General features: G+C 35.7%; 1 protein-coding gene across 5 annotated transcripts in view; it reads right to left on the reverse strand.

Annotated features, from left to right (window-relative positions):
• The window catches only part of TRIQK (triple QxxK/R motif containing), a 97,190-nt gene extending 75,505 nt beyond the window's left edge, over positions 1 to 21,685 (reverse strand). For 2 of the 5 annotated variants that reach the window (XM_002916603.4, XM_019796853.2), the window contains exons 1-2: positions 21,558 to 21,683; positions 11,365 to 11,524 (exon numbers count right to left, since the gene is read on the reverse strand). Coding sequence is in view for 1 of the 5 variants with exons in the window: in XM_034668298.1 (XP_034524189.1) it covers positions 9,635 to 9,766 (132 nt within the window). In the remaining 4 variants the exon portion in view is untranslated. Of the gene's footprint in view, positions 1 to 9,634; positions 9,814 to 11,364; positions 11,525 to 21,557 lie in introns of all 5 variants that reach the window. The other 3 variants (XM_034668298.1, XM_011221533.3, XM_034668299.1) reach the window with 3 other exon arrangements.
• Between the last annotated feature and the right edge of the window lie 1,726 nt (positions 21,686 to 23,411).

Here is a 23,411-nt window from a genome sequence, read left to right on the forward strand (position 1 = left end):
AGCCTGATGTGGGGCTCGATCCCGTAACGCTGGGATCACGCCCTGAGCCGAAGGCAGACGCCCAACCGCTGTGCACCCAGGCGCCCCTACGTTGAGCTTTGAACAACATAGGGGTTAGGGGTGCCAATCCACACAAAAATCCACGTATGACTTTTAATTCCCCCAAAACTTAACTACTAATAGTTCACTGTTGAATGGAAGTCTTGCTGATAATATAAACAGTATAAACAGTCAATTAACACATATTTTGTATATGTATTATATACTATATTCTTTTTTTTTTTTTAAGATTTTATTTATTTATTTGACAGAGCGAGAGACAGCCAGCGAGAGAGGGAACACAAGCAGGGGGAGTGGGAGAGGAAGAAGCAGGCTCATAGCGGAGGAGCCTGATGTGGGGCTCGATCCCAGGACTCTGGGATCACTCCCTGAGCCGAAGGCAGACGCTTAATGACTGAGCCACCCAGGCGCCCCAATATATACTGTATTCTTAACAATAAGATAAGTTAGTAAAAATACTGTATTTATTGAAAAAAACCCACATATTTTATTATTTTATTTTATTTTATTTTAAAGATTTTATTTATTTATTCGACAGAGATAGAGACAGCCAGCAAGAGAGGGAACCACAAGCAGGGGGAGTGGGAGAGGAAGAAGCAGGCTCATAGCAGAGGAGCCTGACGTGGGGCTCGATCCCATAACGCTGGTATCACGCCCTGAGCCGAAGGCAGACGCTTAACCACTGTGCCACCCAGGCGCCCCAAAACCCACATATTTTAAACACACAGTTCAAACCCATGTTGTTCAAGGGTCAACTGTAACTGGTTCTGTACAGCATGTCTGGAGATTCCCCACTTGCCTAAACAAAAGTCTATGTTTTCTAATGCAGCTGTGGCCAGCTCAGTAACCACCTTGTATCTGTCTTTCTTTATACTATTTTTCTTTTGTCCATTTTTCTCTTACTCATGTCCCCCTAGTATTGCCCTCAAGCTTAAGCTATACCTCAAAATCTGTTATCTGATGACCTTATGAGAGAATTCATTGCTATATTTCTGTCACATCAATTCCTAAATATATTACAGCTTTTTGCAATTAATGGGGATACAGTGCAGTTTCTCAAAAACAGTTCTGAATGTCCAATAGAGACCCAGAATAACTTTGCCTAGAAATTCACAAGCTGCTTCTCAAAAATAGAAATCTCAGTGTGTGGATACCCTATGTCTATCCTGTTCTAAACCCAGATAAGAAAAACCTATGATAATAGTGGCAGAGACGTAGGAAGTGTTATGTCAAATGTAAATACAAAAATGTTAAGTGGGTAAAGCAAGAAAGACCCGGTATTAGCTACAGAAATAATGAGGTGATTTTGGAACACATAGTAAATCAAAGTTTGAGGGTAGGTGGAATCTGTGAATATGATGAAATATAACTTCTATGATTATGTTACATTAAATGGCAAAAGAAGTTTCACAGATTTAATTAATTTCTATATCAGCTGACTTTAAAATAGGGATATTATCAAACTGGGAATCATCTAATAATAAGAGCACTTTAAATCTTGGTTTAGAGGTCTGAGAAGTTAGAGAGATTCAAACTGAAAGGGATTTAATGCCTGAGAAACTCTCCACTGCTGGATGGGGCCATGTGGCAAGACATATGAATGGTCTGAAGGAGGTCAGTTAGCTAAGAGTAAAGCAGGAATTCAGTCCTACAACAAGAAACTAAATTCAGCCAACAACTTATAATGAGTTTAGAAGTAGATTCTTCCACAGAGCCTTAAACATCCTAGCATGATTTCAGGATTGTAAGACCCTGAGCAGAGAACACAGCCAGGCTATACTGAACTTCTGACCTACAAAACTGGGAGGTAATAAACGGTTGTTGCTTTAAGTTACCATGTTTATGGTAATTTGTTATCCAACAATAGAAAACTAATTAATATATACTTGGAAATGGGTCATCTGATATCTAATTATTGAATCAGTTAAACATAGCTATGCAGGTTATTACTAGTAATTATTTTTAAAGACAAAAGAATGTTAAATCCTTTCTTAAACTACATTCTTATTAATAAGTTAAAATGTCACTATATTAACATATGTTTTATGGTTTCTATTTTAGAATCAATTTTTATTCTACTATAAAATGGTATTAGTACTCTGCAAGTTTTCTCTTTTTTCCACTGGCCAATTTTCAACAGTGTTGATAAAATCCTCCTTCAGATAAGTTAATTTTACCTCTGAATCAGGTCCTCTAGAAGATATTTCCAAAAGAGAATGATTATTGTCAGCAGTTTGCTATTTGCCCCTGTGGACAAATAGAATAATGATCACTGGGGCGCCTGGGTGGCACAGCAGTTAAGCATCTGCATTCGGCTCAGGGCATGATCCCGGCGTTATGGGATGGAGCCCCACATCAGGCTCCTCCGCTATGAGCCTGCTTCTTCCTCTCCCACTCCCCCTGCTTGTGTTCCCTCTCTCGCTGGCTGTCTCTATCTCTGTCGAATAAATAAATACAATCTTTAAAAAAAAAAAAAAAGAATAATGATCACCGTTGTTTATAATGAAAGGCCACAAGCACAGGAAATATATAAATGTTTTCTGAATTTAAAAATTCAATTATTTTAACAGTTTATAAATGTTTATTTCATTTTATTTTATACACTGTTACTTTTATATTTATATGAATAAACATAGCATCTCCTTCAGCCATGTCATATAATAAAAGAGTTCATTTTATTTCTGCCCCAGATCTTTGTATCTGCACTTATATGTCATTCAGATATGTAAGGTGCTGATTGAAAAAACATCTTCTCATGTTTATTATTTTCAAATAATTTGAAAAACATACTTTGGATCTCCTGGCTAAAGAAGTAGAAAATGAATATAGACAACACCAGTCACACGGTCCTTAAATGCTCACTCAGATAGGTATCCATTGGGAACACGCAGCAATAACAAGAAAACCAGGAATAGTGAGGTGCATGATTTTTACTTGCAGTTTCATACCTTCTGTAGAATCACTTGCTTTGTTACATGGTGAGAAGACAGAGCAATAGAATGCTAACACACTTCACTAAGTGCTTCATGTCCATTTATTTCTTAATTTTGAGAATTGCATTTAAATTTTTACTAAACCTACCTTAGGCAAACACTCATGCAAGGAAAGAATGACATTTGTGCAATGAACTGTCATACTAGCATGACAAGCATTCCTTATGAAAAGATAGAGAGAAGTGATAACAAACAAAGAACTACCATATCCTTCGCTTAACACTTTTAACTCTGAGTATCATTATAAAGACTAAGGGAATAATAAAAGATGTGGAATAAACTGAACTGATAAAATCAATTAAAGGTATTCATGTTCTAGGGGCGCCTGGGTGGCTCTGTCGTTAAGCATCTGCCTTCAGCTCAGGGCGTGATCCTGGCGTTATGGGATCGAGCCCCACATCAGGCTCCTCTGCTATGAGCCTGCTTCTTCCTCTCCCACTCCCCCTGCTTGTGTTCCCTCTCTCGCTGGCTGTCTCTATCTCTGTCGAATAAATAAATAAAATCGTTTTTAAAAAAAAGGTATTCATGTTCTATTTAATTAAAGACAGAGATAATTTTGTGAATTAAAGATTGAAGTTTAAAGGGTTTACTCAGAAAACGGATACTCTCTGGAAATTAATTGTTTGCACCAGTAATGGCTTATTTCAAAGATTTAGTAATTTGCTAGTCTTCATGATGTTAAAATAAATAGTTTAAGTGTACATGCTGAAAGACAGGTACTAAAAACTTCTTTTAAGATTTTATTTATTTATTTATTTATTTATTTATTTATTTATTTATTTGAGAGAGAGAGAGAGCATGACTGGGGAGGGGGGTGAGGGTGGAGGAGCAAAGGGAGAGGGACAAGCAGACTCTGTGCTGAGTGCAGAGCCCTGCAGAGGGCTCTAACCCACCACCCTGAGGTCATGACCTGAGCCCAAATCAAGAGTCCAACGCTTAACCAACTGAGCCACCCAGGTGTCCCAAGCAATAAAAACTTTGAAATAAGAGTTTTGGTTTCAATTATTAAAAAGAAAATATATACAAGCCTGACAATCATAATTTGCATAAAATTTCATATTCAAGAAGATGAATAGTGAGGCTTGCTTTAATCTGACAAGCAAGCTGTGTAAATTATCCCTACATAAATCAGTAATCACATTTATTCACAATAATCAATATATTTACTACAAAACACCGTTCTTTATGAAAACTGTCTATGTGAAGGTACATATACAGAATAAATATGTACAAAGACTTCACATGCGTACAAGCATATATTCATTCTAGTCTTATCATGAGCCCAAGCTGACAGCTCCATGTATTAAGTTTAAAATAAAATTAACTTTCAATTAAATTATTAAAAAAATTTACTAAGCTATATCCACAGAAATGTCCAGCAGCTTCTATTAAAAATAGAATCAAAGAATAGAAAATTAAAAATATATATCTGATGTTAAGCAACATAACTATTGAAAAAAAAAACACCCAAAAATACCTTAATTTCCCAGTGAAAAAGATGCTCTGGGCAGAAAGAAAATGACTAAAGTATCAAAATAGAAAATTAGAAAATGGTTTGTTTAATAAAATAGGCTAACTCTTAATAAAAATCTACTACACTTCCTAGAGTACTTTGATGATATGAAAATGATGAGTAAATTATTTTTCAAGTGTGATGTATCTAGGAAATAGATCAGTGAAACAAAAAGAGTAATATCATCACAGCATACAAACAGAAAATTCACATATAGAAGGAAAAAATCACAGTTTACATTGCATTCATATTTAAAATCAAACATCACTTTTTCACATTCTGAAGATTCCCCCTCCCAAATATGGAAAGAAAAACAAGCCAGGGCTTTAATATAATATTTTTTTCCAACCTGGAACAGCTGCAAAAAACAAATCTTGCTGGAGATAAGCTTGGTTATAAATATCAACACTCCCTTTAAATAAGGGAGTCCAGTTTTCATACCATCTGCCTCGTTCTAAAAGGGAAAAAAAATGAAAATCATAAACTAGGACATCCTCTTTCAAATAAGCCATTTAAAAATGAATGTAGTAAAAAGGCTATGAACTCCTCTGAGCCCCTGCCTTTAAACTTGTCCTGTTTAGCTCAGATCAGAAAACAGGATTTCATGAACGTAAGCAACTCTTAGTCTATGAATAAAGTGCCTAAAGCAATTAATAAAGAAAAAAATGTTCTCAAACTTCTTCACATTTATTGGCCATAATCATAATTTCTGATGGGATCATATGCCTCCTTAATTCATCATATTCCTTATTGTTCATTTTTTAAGTATATTTGTCATTTTTGTTACCTCTACTTTTTCCAAAACCTTTTTACAGCCTGTGCCAAAGACTTTCATGTTATCTCTTCTATACAAAAATCTAGTTACTGACAGAACTGGACTTTTCTTTTAATACAGATCATATCCTCTGCAAAAATCTTTCCAACGTCTCTCTCAACACAGTGGTCTTCTTATACTTGAGTTTGGATTTTATCTTAAAACTGTCTTTCTTCTTTTGCCCTTAATTATTTTTCATTCTTTGTTAATGACCTTGTGATTGAACATTTTAATTTTTCACTGTACCACATCATTACTACTTCAGTAATGAAGTCCATAAACCGTATCCATTATTTAACTCCTTAAAGCATTCAGAAGAGAGAACTAATGAAAGATGGCCTACCAAATAGAGCGGTGCAGAGTGGTCTACTGGAGATGCATACATAAAGGAATATCTGTATAGCAATACTAAGACTGCTTAAGGGAAAGTAGAAGAAACCCAAGACAGAGAGAAATAGCATCCTCTACTTTAACAATATATGTAAACGTTTAGTCAATTCCTGGAATTACAGCGGTAGGATTCTGAAAAGCTACTGTAACAAAGGCACCTAGGAAGCCCTGGCATAATTCATTCTCATATTTATTCTCTCCCTTCCTCTTTTTCTCCTACACACATAAAGACACACTGATATAGCTGAACAAAAAGAACAAAATTGAATATTCAATCATAAGCATTTCCTGTTATTTTAAGGTGCTAAGACTATACTTAAATGTGTCCTTCCTAGGGAAAATACATCCGAAGACTTTTTTTAACTTCACTTTCATTCCATTTTAGCCACAGAACACCCAGGTCTGTAATTACGCAAAACAAAGTTTTTTTACAAACAACAAATGACATTTAATTGCTTTCTTGGAATGCTGCATCTTCAAATGTATAAGGAGGGAGGTAAGGGAGAGATGTCTTCAAAATAACGGTCAATAATGTTTAATCTCGAATTAATTATTTAAAATAAATGACCATTTTAATATCAATCAATATTTTATCCTTTTCATGATTTGATGTAGGCAGTACAAAATGATGTGAACAATTAGAATATCAGTGTTGCAACAAAAAGTTGTTTTACCTTAGATCTATCAACTATTTAAAAATGTTAAAAAGGCTTTTCCATATTAAATTTACTCTATTTATTTTCTGAATTCTATCCACTAGAACATAGTACCATAAGAGTAGGGATCTTTGTTTTTATATACAAAGAATCCAAAACAATTAGAAAACTGTGGCACACAGTAGACACTCAATACATGTTTTTGAGTAAATATTTTTCAGAAGACAGTTACATTAAGTTAAATCATCCATAGTTTATGGTTAGTCATAAACAATTAAAAATGCTTTGAGTTTTAAAATATTACTATAAATTCTCTCTTATAGGAATATGAGTCTGATAAAGGGTGGGTTAACTCTTCTCTATTTTAATTCATTTCCTTTCTGGTTCTCACTTTTTAGTTGTTTATCAGGCTAAGCTCATTTACCATTTTTAAAATGAGCACTGTAAGAATACCTATACCATACTGCTACTGTGAGCACTAAATTAAATAGCTAAATATATAAAGTACTTAACATCGTACTTCTTACGTAGTAAGTGTTCATTAAATGTTATTAGTATCATTACGTCACGCTGGTTTAATCAGTTACTCACCACTGAGGTACCACACAGGCCAAACGGTTTTTATAAACGAAAAAACAACCTGAACTTGATGACCTCACATTCATTTAAAAAGTAAATGAGCTCCTTTATAGTTAAGGTTCTTAGAGTGTAAGAATGACCTCAGAATATACTATGCCTGTATTAACTTAATTACATATAAATTGTACACTTTTCTGCTACTATTTGGTCTCCTATCTTCTATTATCAGCTAAGTGGCTTCAACAAAAATATCTTTGTATTAACTTTTAAGATGCCAAATTACATACGCTCTTTTATTATCAGTAAGTATTAGAAATTCTGGATTAAGAGAGTACCACTTTCATGCTTACAGTATATGCACGTAATCAGTACTCAAAAATACTTTGTAAAATGGTAGGCTTCTAAACAAACAAACAAACAAACAAACAGGCTTAAACACTAGCCCCCAGTTTTAAAACTAATAACTATTGCCTCTAATCTTTGTCAAGAGTTCCAAATTACCCTGCAATCTAAGAAAAGAATCTTCTCAGGTCAACATTCCCATCAATTTTTTGTTATTCTCTCCTCAAGAGTTGTACAAAGTTTTACTAAGTTTACAAATATAAAATTTATATATCTATATCCATATGTATCTATATTCTCACCACATACATTGAGCAAGTCATTATGGTTCTCTAGGAAAGTAGTCTGATATTAGATAAAACTGATGCTGTCATCAAGGTCTCAAAACTTTAATTTGCATTAATTAATGTAGCATCCTAAGTATTTTGACATGGGTCTAATACACAATGGCAAACAATAAATATGATTTTAGAATATTCTTTAAATTATAGAACATTCCAAGCAATGTCTTCTAAAACCTTTAAGAAAAATATCACAAGTATTCCTTTATCCTCTTTTCAAAAATTAAACTTCGCTGTCACATTACACTACTTTATTTGAAAGTATATCATAAAAGAATGATTTTATAAAAGCACTAGATAACTAATTCACTAGTTTTAGTAATTTGTATTCCCTCTGTTGAGAAATAATTGCATCCTTATTATCACATTAACCAAAACTTGGGGGCTGGAGCTAGATTATATCTCATGAGTCCCTCTAATGGAAGCAGCATACACAAAAGTCTTTTCACATATATATTTTTTAATTATTACTGAACTCTAAGCAATTTAAAAAAAAAAGCAACTGAGCTTCCCAAAGCAATTTTTGCAATAAAATGTATAATCTGATTTTTTTACAAGTGCATAATACTTCCCAGCAATCTCTCTGCCCCAAGTTGGCTGTATGTCCCATTTGACTCAGTAGCCATTACAACTTGCAGGGCTCTCCTGAAGTCTTCTACCCACCTTCATTTTATTCTAGGCATATGAGCTGGTTTCCCAAGTCACAAAGAAAATACAGATCACTAGGTAAGAATCGCTCACTCGCAAGCTTACTCTAGCACACTTTCTCACACACCAACATATACACACATCAAACACACCTAAATCCACACACACATGCTAAGGCACGAACACTGTTCCATCCATTACCTCTACTATAATCTCAGTGGATGAAGTGTCCTGTCCTCCACCATGGCTCCCTTTGTGCCCTGGAGTCCACCTCCATGTGTATACTTTTCCTGCCTTTTTAGCCTTTGTTCCACTCCTTTATCATTTTCTCTGTCATTGCCTTCATCTGCAGTCTCACCAGCATTACTACGTTAGTATCATAATTGGTCTTACCGTCTCTGGTCTTGCTCCCCTCAAACCATCCCCCATTCTGCTTCTAGAATACTCTTTCATAAATTAAGTTTAATCAAGAAATTTCCCTGAAGTATATTATATCATTCAGTGTTTCCCCATGTCCTTTAGGATGGAGCTCTAATTCCATAGTTTGGTATAATCTAACCCCTCTTCTCCCCTCAATCTGTTTAACCTATCTTTATCCCACAGCAACACTGCCCTCTAACTACTCTGAATTTCACACAGTTCCTTGAAATTATCACACTGTATAACAGCTTACTGCCTTTGCCCATGCTCTTCCTTTCTCTGAAATACTTTCAAATACGTCTTTACCTGGATAACTTATACACCTTTAAATCAGTAAAAAGGTAGAGCAGTCATTAATTCTATTCACATATCTTCCAATTTTCCTCTCCCTCTGGGTAGAGACAATATCACACTTTACAGTCCCCCTTTTGAAATTTGTTTTGACCAATAAAACTCTAAATGCCAGTGCATAATTAGTCACTCTCTTCCCATTGCTGCATCTGGATCATGGAAGTACATGAGCTTTCCTACCAACACATTCTGGACATGTAGTCTCTGTGAGAAATAAACATTTGTTGTGTTAAGACACTGTGAATTGGGGTGCCTGGGTGGCACAGCGGTTAAGCGTCTGCCTTCGGCTCAGGGCGTGATCCCGGCGTTATGGGATCGAGCCACATCAGGCTCCTCTGCTGTGAGCCTGCTTCTTCCTCTCCCACTCCCCCTGCTTGTGTTCCCTCTCTCGCTGGCTGTCTCTATCTCTGTCAAATAAATAAATAAAATCTTTAAAAAAAAAAAAAAAGACACTGTGAATTGGGCTTGTTTGTTCCTACAGCATAACCTAGGCTATTCTGACTGATAAAAAAAAAAAAAAAGGTTACCTTTCTCAAGAAGCCTTCCATGAGCCCAACACAGTCTGATTCAAATGTTGTTTCTCCAAGTGATGATAGCTCTGTATTCATACTCTCATCACAACACAACACTATAGTAAGATGGCTGCTGTAACCATCCATCTCCTTTCAATCAGTACTTCTGAGGGCAGGAACTGTGTATTTCATCCCTGTATCGCAGAGGCAGTTTTTAAGCAAACAGACTTGAGCAATGGAATATATAAAGGCCCATCAGGAGACCCACCTCAAAATATCCATAGGCCCTAACTGACCAATGGACTACTTACAATTAGGGACAGATAACAAAAAGGAGGGAGAATTCCACAGGAGGGTATACCTCCTCACCTTCCCCCTTTAAAAGTACTACCACCTTGTTGCAAACAGCCTCTCTTCTGCTGCTCTGCCCACCTCTCCCTTGCGGTATATTCAATAAACTTCTGTCTCCTTTGTTCTGCTTCAGGTGAATTCTTTCACATCCTGCGCCACTGCTTCCACCCAAACATCACCCACCCATCCGATGAAGAGATGCTCCATTTGGACACCACATGTAGGATCACCAATTAGCATAGTGCCTCACTCATGGTAAGTGAGACACTTAGGATGTTTGCTAAATTAACTGGTCATTCATTCATTTGTTCATCAAGGACCAAGAACTACTCTAGTTACTAAAGATAGAGTAAACCAGAGCAAACAAAAACACCTACCCTCATAGGAAATGATATTCTTGTGAAGGATAATGACAATAAGCAAGACAAATAAGTATAAAATATACAGTTTATTATATAGTGATAAATGCTAAGTAGAAAGTATAGAGCAGGGATATTTGGATGGTGAACAGGTTAGATCTCATTTAGATGGTGATCTTTTAATAAAGACCCAAAGGAAAGTAAATAAATGGCCTATGAAGATATCTAGGGAACAGCAATTCAGTAGAGACAATAGTATAAAAACCCTGAGATGGGAACATGCCCAGCATGTTCAAAGAACAACAAAGGAACCAATATGGCTGAGCAAGTGTGTGATTAGAGATGAGATTAGAGCAGTAACAGGAACCATCCCTTGCAGAGACATATAGAACAGTTTAAGAGCTTTAGCTTTTATCTTGAGTGAAACAGAGAGCCCCTGAAAAGTTGTGAGCAGAGGAAGAGATGGAAGAGGGCAGCAGAAGATAAGGTCAGAGATATAGTGGGGGCCCATATTCTTTGATTGTATAACATATTTCCTCTTCCCACAAAACAGGTAAAATGCAGATATACCAATTAATCAAGAAAGATTAAAAATGACATTGAATGGCATTTTATGATGATCTTAATCTGTTCATTACTTACTATATAGAGACATTGATTACAATTCATATAGAACTACCAAAATATTGTAACGTACCAAAGTATCATAATGTATCAAACACAATAGAAATCAAGTATTTAAAGTAGAAACAAATCCTAATAGACAATTAATAATACTGATTTAAAAACTAAATCAGAAATAAATTTATAGCTCTATGGATCTTGCTTTATTTACTTGGATTTGCCCAAATACCACAAAATAAATATAAGTAAAATCATTCCCCCATTGTAATACTGCCTTCCATAAGAAAGAACTACAATCCAAACTCAAGTTCATTGCCAGAAGCAAACAAACCAAAACAAGAAAAACAAGTGAAAGAAAACAAACCACAAGTCAGAACACCTTTTGCCAAATGTTAAATCAAATAAACACACCTTGCGTTGTGTCCTTGATGCTGCCAAGTCTGAACTCTGGAGAGCTGCCAAGGGGTAAGATATTTCCAAAGGCAAGATCTTTACTGAGGAATCTGTGCTTGCATTCCTGGCAAATTCAATTCCAGATACCAATAACAATGCTCTCAGTTGCTTTTTCTTACTGGAATTCAAAGTAGAGTATATGGAAACATTATAAATGGATAACCTCCAGTGCCCTAATACCCACAAAATAAAATCGCTGTGGTACCATTTTCCAAGAGGTGTTTCTTGGTTTGCTAAGTATGTTATACATTCAATCGAATTAAGTTTCTCTGGTCAAATAGACTCAGAAAATGTTGCATATCATGCCCCTTTTTCACAAGGCACACCTTCAAAAACAAGGCTCTGAGAAATCCTGTAATAGAAAAGCCTATTTAAATTTACTTGACCCAATGTGCCTGAAATTTAATTAAAGACCCCCTTTCCACTGTAATAAATAGTAACATTATTTCTGCAGATCACACTTTAAGAATGGTTCATTGTATAGTGATTATCTGAAAAGTAGTTAGTGATGTGTTCACTATATTTTAGAGTTGAGTATAAGGAGATCAATTTGAATTTGTTCTCTGTTAATGTAATTTATACAGGGTCGGCCTATAAAAATAATTGTATTTATTTAACCATAATTGTTTAAATATGTTACTTTCTAAACTAAATGCCCATTAAAAAGCAACAAAGGAAATAATCAAATAATACATGATTTATTCATTTTTGTTTGGCAAATATTTGCTGAATACCTATTATGTGTCAGGGACCGAAGTTACTTCTAGTTTTATATTGCAGTTGCTCTTATATAGATAAGAGTATCAAGTTTAAATGGTTCCAAACCACTGTCTCAAAATAATAACACCAACTCAAAATTTAACCCCAAGCATTTGGGAACAAAGTTTCACTAATTCTAATCATACTAAAAAAAAAAAAACTTGGAACCTTTAGGTTGTTTTTAAATAGTGATAATAATCCAGCTCAAGCACGATAACATGAAAGCATAGTCTTTTAAAAATGTTGCTGCAAAAAAATAAAATTGAAGTCTGATGTAGGAAACAAAGGCAAAAAGAAAAATTAAATTTCCTTACTACCTACAGCCCACTGCCAAGTCCTTAAAACAGGCNTAGGGACCCAACTGCCTCGATGTTAATACTTGGCTAAAGGGCAAAAGGCAATCTTAGCCTGACCTCCAGGATCCTGTAAGTCTACTTTAACATATAAAAATTCCTTTGGAAACTTCCTTTATCTCTACCCACCCCCCAAGATACATGTTGGCAATCATCCCCCAAGCATATGACCCACCAGAAGACAATAATAAATGACTTTTTCCCAACAATAGCTAGTCCCCTGAAGGTCTTGGAAACCTTGCTTCCAAAATTCTTTAGAGACTTAACACTATGCCTAATCCCCTCCCAACCTGAAAGCTGGGGTAGAATCAGCCACTCCTTAGGACCCTAAGGCAGCTATTTCTGCCATGGCTCCTATCCCTGTGCTTGAATAAAACCACGTTTTTGGACCAAAGATGTCTCAAGAATTCTTTCTTGGCCATCAGCTCCGAACCTTAATATCTTTGCTACATCAAAGTCCTGCTTCGTACCATACACAAAAATTAACTTAAATGAATCACAGACCTAGTGGTAAATACTGAAATTATGTAATCTTTAGAAGAAAACAGAGGAGTAAAACTTCATAATCTTGGGTTAGGCAAAAGTTTCTTAGATATAAGACCAAACATACAAGCAACAAAAGAAAAAATAGGTACATTGGACTTCATCAGAATAAAGAAAAACTTTTGTGCTCCAAAGTACATGACCAAAAAAGTTAAAAGACAAGCCACAGAATAGGAGAAAAGGTCTGCAAATCATATACCTGATATGGGTTTTATACCCAGAATAATGAAGAACTCTTACAACTCAACAGTAAAAATGCAAATAATTCAATTTTTAGAAGGGCAAAGGATTTAAATAGAGATTTCTTCAAAGAATAAAAACAAATTGCCAATAAGCACATGAAAACATAGTAAATTTCATTAGTCAGGGAAATTCTAATCAAAACCACAATGAAATACCACTTCACTAGAAAGACAAAAAAACAAGATGTGTTAGTGAGGATGTAGAGAAATTAGAATCTTTAATTCACTGCTGGTGGAAAAGTAAAATGGTGCACAGCCATCTAAAAAACAGTTTGGCAGTTTCCTCCAAAACCACAGAGTAGCCATATGACCCAGCAATTCCACTCCTAGGTATTTACCCAAGAGAAATGAAAACAAATGTCCACATAAAAACTTGTACAGGAATGTTCATAGCGGCATTATTATGGACAAAAAGTGGAAACAATCCATGATGAATAGATAAATAAAATGTGATATAACCATACAATGGAATATTATTCCACCATAAAAAGGAATGAAATATTGATATGTGTTACACCATGGATGAACCTTGAAAACATTATGCTAAGTGAAAGAAGCCAGTCACAAAAGTCCAATTAGTACATCATTCCTGTTGTTCTTTTTATATGAAATGTCCAGAATGAGAAAATTTATAGAGATAGAAAACAAATTAACAGTTATGTTAGGCTGGGAGTGACAGCAGAAGAGATGGGACACGACTGATAATGGGTAAAGGGTTCCTTTTTTGAGGTTATGAAAATATTCTAAAATTATGTAGTGGGGACGGCTGCAAACCTTTGTGAATATGCTACAAAACTACCGAATTGTACATTTTAAAATAATAAATTTAATGGTTGTGAACTGTATCTCACTAAAGTTGTTATTAAAATAAAAGAATCATAATATATATCTATAGTCCTTACCTAAAATGTTTGGGCCAGTTGTATCTTGCAGTTTTTAGATTACAGAGAGGTAATATGTCCCATTTACTGTAATTACAAAACAATCCTGGAGGAATGTAAGGGCAGCACGTAAATACTTCATAGCAAAATCTTATCACTGTTGACGATGACTAGAAAAGTAAACACTACATAAATAGTCCCATGTCATTTTAAATACAGTTTTGCCTCAATTGAGTTTATGAAAAACTTGGGGAAAAATTTATTTTGCAGAACTGTTTTTTTTTAGAACTTTGGGGTTTTGAAAATGTGAATAATGGGTGTTGGACCCTTATTAATAATGATGATTAATATTAGCAACAATAATCATATCAGCAGTTCCCATTTACTATGCTTTGCACGTCACATGTATTATCAGAAAGAAATGCTCTTAACATTCCTGTGGGACAAGTACAATTAACTCCAACTGGGAAAACTGAGTTTCCTAATGATAAAGTGAATTTTCCAAGTACACACAGTTAACAAAGACAAGCGCAGAGATTTGAATGCAAATCTATCTGATCACAGAGCATGCTCACTTTCCTCTACAGGGAAGAGTATGTTCAGATCATCCATCTGAGATATAGACTTCAAACCTATAAAATGGAGTAAAGAACTCTTTTATGTATATCACAGAGATTATTGTAAGAATGAAATGAGATCACTTTTATGAAAATAATGTGGCAAATATAAAGGTCCATATAAACGTGAGACAACATTACATGGAAAACTGTTTTTATTACATATCTTAATCAATGTTTAAAGTGAGATATATAGACAAATTCTTTACAGGCATTCAAAATAAATACACTAATTTTATTTGAAGAAATGCTAAGCATCAAACATTGTTTTTTAAATATCTAAGAAAAGAAAATCCAAATGTGTTCAAATGGTCCATAACTAAACTTCTATCTCAAGTTTTTATAAAGTTTTTATAAGCCATATATAAACCTGGTGCAGTGCACAAACATATATATCATGTTTGGTCTTAAAGTAATTCTGTGTACCCAGGAGAGGCCGGACAGATTACTTTTTGACCTTATAGGTAATTTCTTAATCTTTTAAAATCTTAACACTATTTCAGTTTACAAAACCTTTTGCTCACAAAAGTTTACATACCATTTAAGTTCCTGGGATAATTAGGGGGATTGTCTATATATCCTCCCTCGAGGAAAATTTTGTTATAAATAGGACATACAGGGTATAACCCAATATATCATGATGGTATATTCATAGCATTAAAAAAATTCAAGGAGTGCACTATTTGAAAAGTTTAAGAATCATTATTCTGAAGTACAGATCCAATAACATTGCCTCTACAGTATAAAAATCTAAAATGGATCCTCACTGCCTATAAGATGAAAACTGCTTTGTGTAGCATATAAAACAGCCTTCTCAGCCTGGGCCAGCAGCTCTTTATTGCCTCAACTCCAGGCACTTTTCTCCAAATTGTGTTTCAGCCACTGAATTTCTTTCATTTCCCAACTATGTGATCCTATTGACAGCTTAGTAGCTTTACAAATCTTGTTCTCTTCGCCTTGATGTTACCTTAGCCCCAGCCTTATCTACCTTAAATTCACAGGCATCCTTCAAAACCTCATTTCAAAGCCACTTCCCCTATATAATTCACCTATACTTGCCAAACAAATCTTTGCTGATTAACTGATTGATACATAACTTACATATTAATACAGTACATGTCTATCTCTATAAGCACATAGATTTTTGGCATACAATAGTCAAGTATTACTATTTCTTACAATACTGCAATATTTAACTGTCTTTGGAAATGAAATTCTAAAATCTTTATATGAATATGTTCATTCAAGATACAGAGATGAAAAAGAGAAATTTTGGATGATTAAATATAAGAACAATAGACTTGTTTTTAACATCAGTCCATATAGGACCAAAGAAATGCTGGGGTAAGTAGACCATTGAATGGCAATTACTAAGTAAATTTGGGTACCTTGAAATAAAAAGAAAAGTCCAATCTTATTCACTGAAGTTTATAGTTTAGGGCAAGAGTTGCAAACTTTTCCTGTAAAGGGCCAGATCATAAATTTTTAGGCTTTGAAGGTCAAGAGGAAATATCAAATTATAGCTGTCACAGCAATTTGTAGTGCTCTGAGCAATGCAAAGCAATACAGCCACAAATTTGCATATCTGCTGCAATTACTCAACACTGCTGTTTAAGCACCACATACATTATGTAAATATATGTGTAGGTGTGTTCCAATAAAACTTTATTTATAAATAAAATATGAATTTCATGTTTACATCATGTAATATTGTTTGGTTTTCCCAACCATTTAAAAACGAAAAAACTATTCGTGGTTCACAGGTCATACAAAAACAAGCAGTGAGCCAGATTTAGGTAGCCCACAGATCATAGTCAGCAGATGAATGGTTTAGGCATATATTTTTTTCCAGTAAACAGATCTCCTCCCAGAGCCTCCAGAAAGGAATGCAGCCCTGCTGATACCTTGATCTCAGCGCAGTGAGACCTATGTCAGACTTCTGAACTACAGATCTACAAGATAATGAATTTGTGGTTTTTAAAGTCACTACATTTGAGGCAGTTTGTTAAAGCAAGAATATATAACTAACGCAGTTCTCATTTTTAGTTTTTTCCTCATCTTTTTAACTTTTTATCTTCCTACTGTTGCTTAATCATTGTCCATCCTTTTTCTATTAAGTTCTCCTGTCAATAGAGGCCATGAATTCTTCCATGTGTTAGATGTCAAAGAATTTCCACAAACGTTCTTCTGTAGCTTAAACTTCTTGATTTTCACAGGTATGTCACGGAATCTTCTGCTGATTATCTTTTCCTTGGATTTGTGGGATTTTTTGTTACATTCTATTCATTTCAAATGCTAAACCTATCCAGAATATTTTGGCATTGAACAAGACTATACAGATCATTTCTACCTAGTCCAGTCTTTTCCAAATGTATGTATGTATGTATGGGAGGGGGTGGGGATGCTGAGGAGAGAAGAGGCAGAGAATGGACACCTAGGAAATGACAAAATGGAATCAGAAACTGGTTCTTTTTTAAATTATACCTTTCCATCCTGAAAAAAATCTGATATGCCCCTGACCAGAGAGTCAGTGCTATAATGAACCACTGTGAATAATGAGAATGTATCATAATGCTCAGGCACATTCTTCATAAAAATGGAAGAACATCACAAATCTTCAACTGTATATATTTACATATAAGGAACTTGATGCCTGAAACATTTTAAACCACCCCCCACCACACCCAAAATAATGTATCTACTGCTGGAGCCAAGCCTAAAACTTTCAATCCAGTGCACCTTCTACGCAGTGTAGTTATAAACTGTAATCCACAAATAGGATTTTTTCACAGGTATCCATATAATTTGTTATTCTACATCCTGTAATATTCTGATATTTTTAATATCTATGTTAAACATGCTTTTTGGGTTAAACCATCTTCCTTTTCTTTTTGCCAAAATTTTAAGTTGTTCAGTCTAATTAGTCTATTTTTGCAAATATGTCACCACATAATACTACTATGGAAGAAATAAGCTTCTTTTTATCCCAGTTGTCATTCTCCATGTTCAGTGGCTTGAAAACCATGAAATTGATAAGATCCTCTCACTTATGGAACTGTCTCCACCTTCTGATTCAACAAAATAGAATTTGTTAAACTTCTGAGTACAGAGTATTTATCTTTCTATTGTTTAACATTTCCAAATTAAGAAGCTAAGAAATCATCTTTTCTTTTTCATGAAAATATATACCTATTTCACACTGTTTTGCAAAGATTCTTAACAGGTATGGTTGTAACAGGCATAAAAAGATTTAGCTTTAGGACTCTATGATCCTTATCTGTTCAGTTAGAAATATCTTGAGGATACCAAATATTATAAAATATGTATCACTATTCTCCATTAATATTGTTTTAGACATTCTGGAAGCAAAAAAATGACAATTTTCTAAGCAATATTTTTATTAAAACCTTCACACTTAGAGTCAAATCTATTGATAGAAAAAACATGAATACAGAGGAACAAAGACTAGGGAGAAATCTGGCCTAGCCTCATGTTTCCATGCGGAGGAACTTCACTGGAACAGTGGTTCTCAAAGGGGATATTTTTGACATTGGAGTGGGGGAAGAAAATTCTTTACTGAGCTGGACCTCTACATTACACAGGGTCCCAAAACCAGTAGTTTTTAAACACATAGTAATAATTTAAAAACACCTCCACTTATTTCAAGTGGCCCAAAGGGCTCACCCAGGGTGGAAAATCAGCACTAGATTAGTAGTCCTGGCCTCAGATTCCACTCCTTATTTGCAGCTTCCCAATGAGAGAGTTTTCTGATTGATGGCTGAAATTCGTTGGTCCATCTTACTCCAACGGGTAGATATTAGCTATTGTAAACCTGTAAATACTAGAGGTTTTTCTTCTTTTATTTCACTCCCTGCCCTGGACCATGCATATCAGTAATTCTGAGTAAATGTATCTTTTCTGCAAACTGAAATTTTCTCTTTTCTCTCACTGAAGTCTAGGTTCTGAGAAAAGTGGAGGGAAAGGGGCAGAAGGTACTAGTACTCATTTTTGGTCTCCTATCCAAAGCATTATGCCCCATCAGCTATTTAGTAATGAAGTTGATATTGTAAACTCCACCTGTTTACAAACTCAAGAGAGAAAAAAAGCTATTATTTTTTGAGCCCCTAATAACTTTAATTTCATTAGAATGCTTTCTCTAATCCATTTGCCTTTATACCAGCTTCTCTCCCAGAAATGGAGGTAAGAAAGGAATAGTCAAATACTAAACAGTTCAAATGAAATTATAAATGCTAATAAAGAAAAGAAGTGCTCCTATATATTCTTTTGCTTATTACAAAAGCAATATATATTTTCTTTTTCCAATGTTTTCCCTAATGATAACATCTTCTACAGATGTCCACTTCTCTTGATAAACCTAAATAAAGAAAATTTAGCAAACAAAATAACTCTATTTATAGCCTTTTATTTAAATATAGAAATCAGGAAAAGAGCCACAGTGGAACCAACCACAATATGTTTTAGCCACAAGAAATTAAAATAGGCATAAAAGATGGCTCACTTAAGTTGAAGAAAAGAGTCTAGGAGTCAGGTTATGGTATTCAAGTGGCATATGCTAAACATAATCAGGTTTTCTTTGTCCAAAATGGACTTTAATAGAAGAGGAAGTTTATGTATTTAATGTTTATCTCAAAAATACAATTTAACATTTTCTCAAAGCATTTGACAGTAATTTCTCTTTCTACTTGCTTAAATATAAGAATATCCTTTAAGAGAATGATCAAAGGGCATTTGAAAAAAATTACAGCTTACATGGTTTTGAAAAGACAGCAACAATCTATTGGTAGCTCCTGTTTACTAAATAGTTTTAAAAACAAAGAAAAAGAGAAAGAAAAGGATTAGCTTAAGATTCTGAATTAAAGTAAGCTATGGTAGGATGCATTGTGGAAGAAAGGAAAAAGACAGAATTCTTTTCCCAGCTATGTGCTCAGTCTCTCTTCAGAATGAGGCAAGGGGGAGAGTAATTTCCTTATCCTCAAGAAGTTGAACCAAACAGGATTGTAATCCAAGACCACTTATGCTTCCAACTGTGTCTTTCTTCAAGGGGAGGGTCGATAGCTTTCTTTGGCTTCTCAAAGTAGTATATGACACAAAAAGGTCATTCATTTTTGGATTAAAAGGTAATCTTTCCCAATCAGGCTACGTATATACTTTGAAAAACCTAGTGATCTCAATCAAGGTGGAAAAAAGTGTCACGCAAGACATGTAAGGTGCTATGTAACCATAACTATCTCAGAATCAGTAACAAATGGATAAATGAGTTTCTCCCTGAATTCTAAATAACCCAATGATAAAAGAAGTTACAAGGGAAGTCTGAAAATATTTTAAGCTGAATAATCATACTTCTGTGTTTACAAATTCAGATCATATAGACAAAAAGATAAAGTGTAATCAATAGCACTTCACATCTGTGTAGATCATTAATAATACTTTCATAATCAATTATTCCTTCTTACTCTTTAGGAACAAAGGGCACAGTAGCCCTACTTTATAGATGAGAAAACAGTTATGAAGGTTATTGCCCAAGGACAATATTTCCTAATCCTGACAGTTTTCTGACTTATAGGCCAAGGTTCTTCCTAACGTTATCAAGCAGTACAAGCTTCCTTCTTGGGGATTTATACAGTAAACCTAGCAGAAGGAAGTAAAAGCGGATTTTTAGCTCCTTTTGTGTTTTCTCTCTGGAATGTTTGTTCGTTCTGCTGAATCATTTGGGGCCAACTGGTATGAGCAAAGAGCTGTGAAGTGGTTATCTGTGGTTACCATCTTACAGTTAATCATTAAATGTGGGTCAGTGAAGGAAAGGGGCTTTATACGCTTACTTTTCACCCACTCTCCACGGAAGAGACAAGGCGATCATGTATTGGGGCCTGTCCAAAAATGAATTGCCTCAACTTCCTGAGCTGCTCATTGTGCTCAAACGCGCACTAGCGAGAAAAAGAATTCTAGGCAGAAGAAACCAGATCTCCTATCCCCTTTTCCTAACCATCCACATGGACACCAACATTTTGTGGGTTCATGGATTCACCAAGCACCAAGCAAAGATCCTCTCACCATCCCGGGGCACCTGGGTGGCTCAGTCGGTTAAAGATCCTCTCCCCATCCCACCCCAGCGCCCTCCGTCTCCGCGCAAATAAAGCCACCTCACGCGGCCTGAAGCTCTTCTCTGCAAATGTTTTGGTCTGCAGATACTTATTAAAAAGGAAAGGCGGGGAAAAGTACGGCGAAGAGTAATACTGGAAAGGAAGGCCAAAGAACTACATTTCCGGAGGGCTGGACAGTAAAATAAACGGACGCGAATTAACTCACGGCACAAGGGAGCCAATCCCTAGTCAAGTGAGAGGTCTCGGGAGGTGGGCGGGACTAAAATTTCCAGGGCCCAGCACCCAGACACTTTGGCAGGGCGGGAACCGCGCGTTCCTTAGCAACAGCGGCGGTCACGCCCACCCACGGCCCCAACACTGGACCCGCCATCCCCACCCCCACCGCGAGCGTCCTGTTAGCCAGAAGGGGTCCTTATGTTATTACCTTACCTACTGGGTTTCCCGGGCTTCGGGTTCCCCGTCTTCCAGAGCCTCCCTCCACCCAGCCTACCCAAGTGCCACTCTCAGGGGCGGAACGACCATCTCCTAAACGCTTTGGGGGCTCGCTAAGGACGTGCGCCCGCTTTCAGTCCCGGACCCCGAGCTTCCCTGGCAGGGCCTCCCCAGCTCCCTCACCCTCGCTGGACACACACACCTCAGCTCAGCCGAGGCCAAGGGCCCACAAACTTCGTGTCCGGCTGGAAATGTTGCTGTCCACGATCCTGTCACTCAGAGGCAGGGGCGGGACGAGCCAGCCGCACACCCCTAATCCCAAAGGGCGATACGAAAAGAGGCGGGGCTTGGCGGAAAGGGACGAGACCAGTCCCCAGCCCGCGCTCCGATTGGTCAGTCTCTCTCCCGCCTCTGCGTGGGTCCCCGACGCAAAGGAGCCGGCCCTGCGGCCTTTCCTTCCTCTAGCGTGGAGTCCCCAAACTCTGATACTTGACTCATGAAGTGGCCACAGAAATCAGAAATAAGGACTATGGCTTGTTTTATAAAATGCATAATTTTGATTGTTGAAGTCCTCTCACCTAACACACACTCCCCATCCCCACTCTCTTGGGAGCCTCCCTTGTAGGAAGCATGAAGGATCTCTGCAAACAACATTGTTTGCAGATCGAAGCTTTTCACAGATTAATCAATTTAGGAAAAGTGATTTCTGAAACATGACCAACAACAGAACTTTGAAGGTATGTCCAGGTATTCAGTTTTCACGTCTATGAAATGGGAATGAAATACTAAGTTATTATTATTTAGAAAGCATTTGACACTTGAATGATTTATACCTTATAATCATGTGCTCCTGTTAACACCCAACAGAGCTGTTATCCAAGGCCTATGAACAATGAAACTGAGGTTCACATAGGTTACATTTATTCAGTCATTCAACAAATGAAAAAGTGCCTGTAGTCATTATTTTTTATACTGTGGTAAATTGAATTTAAAATTCTTTCAAAAAATTATGCAATTTCCAATTTAATTTTTCAGTTTTTCTCTTGCTCCAGTGTAAGTCATTTTCCTGTAGGCCAGCCCATCGTAACTTCAAAACAAAACAAAACAAAAAAAGCCCTCGAGAAAGGAAATAGCATGCAGAATAAAGAAGGACTGAGACAAGTATAAATAGACTAACTAGAAGGTCTCTGAAATCTCTCAGGATATCAGGGCCAAGAATTGAATCCAAAATGTAATTTTATTTTCTTTTCTCCTAAATCATTTGCTGGTCTCCAGTTCCTCTCCCAGAAATAAAGGTAGAGTTAAATGAGATTATCTTAATACTCCTAACCAGATTTGTATGCGTGTGGTTTTAAAATAGTGCAACCCTTTTTCCTTCTATATTAAACCAATACCCAGAAGTGTTTATCTTGTCCAATACAGTAGTAATAATAAAGGAAAAAAAAAAAACAATATTTCTGGACAAATGCTTTGAGATTCAATTAAATGTCCACTATACTCTGATAAAATTGTTGGAATAAAAGAAACATTCCAATTGCAAATGATTTTGTTCTCTTGTCCTGATGAATTTTCAAATTCTTCTGAAAGCTCACTAACTATAAATACCTCTCCACAAAATTTCTTGATTTGTATGATGCATGATCACCATTATGTTTCTTTAATCTTTAAAAATATTTGGTTTTAGACTAAAAAGAAAGAGCTATGATTGTATATTAATAGATATGTTATAGAAATACTGCAAGATTTAAATAAAAGTGGTGAATTATTTATTTGAATCCTTTTTCAATTGCATATTCAAATAAGTACAGCAAATGTATTTGTTTAAATATTCTCACATATATAAAAGATTATACATTTAAATAAATGTATTGTATGCATGTAAATGTGTAATCATTGAAATAAACACAGCTGTATATTTCCCATATGTATAGCTCCAGATGTTTGAAGCATCCATTCAAATTTCTGGAACTCTACACCTTGGTATCTAGTTAAACATCCAGTAGAAAATACTGTGCTACATATACATAGGAATACACATCAAAACTCTATCCTCAAT

The sequence above is a fragment of the Ailuropoda melanoleuca genome, chromosome 9 (assembly GCF_002007445.2).
Source record: "Ailuropoda melanoleuca isolate Jingjing chromosome 9, ASM200744v2, whole genome shotgun sequence".
NCBI lineage: Eukaryota > Metazoa > Chordata > Mammalia > Carnivora > Ursidae > Ailuropoda > Ailuropoda melanoleuca.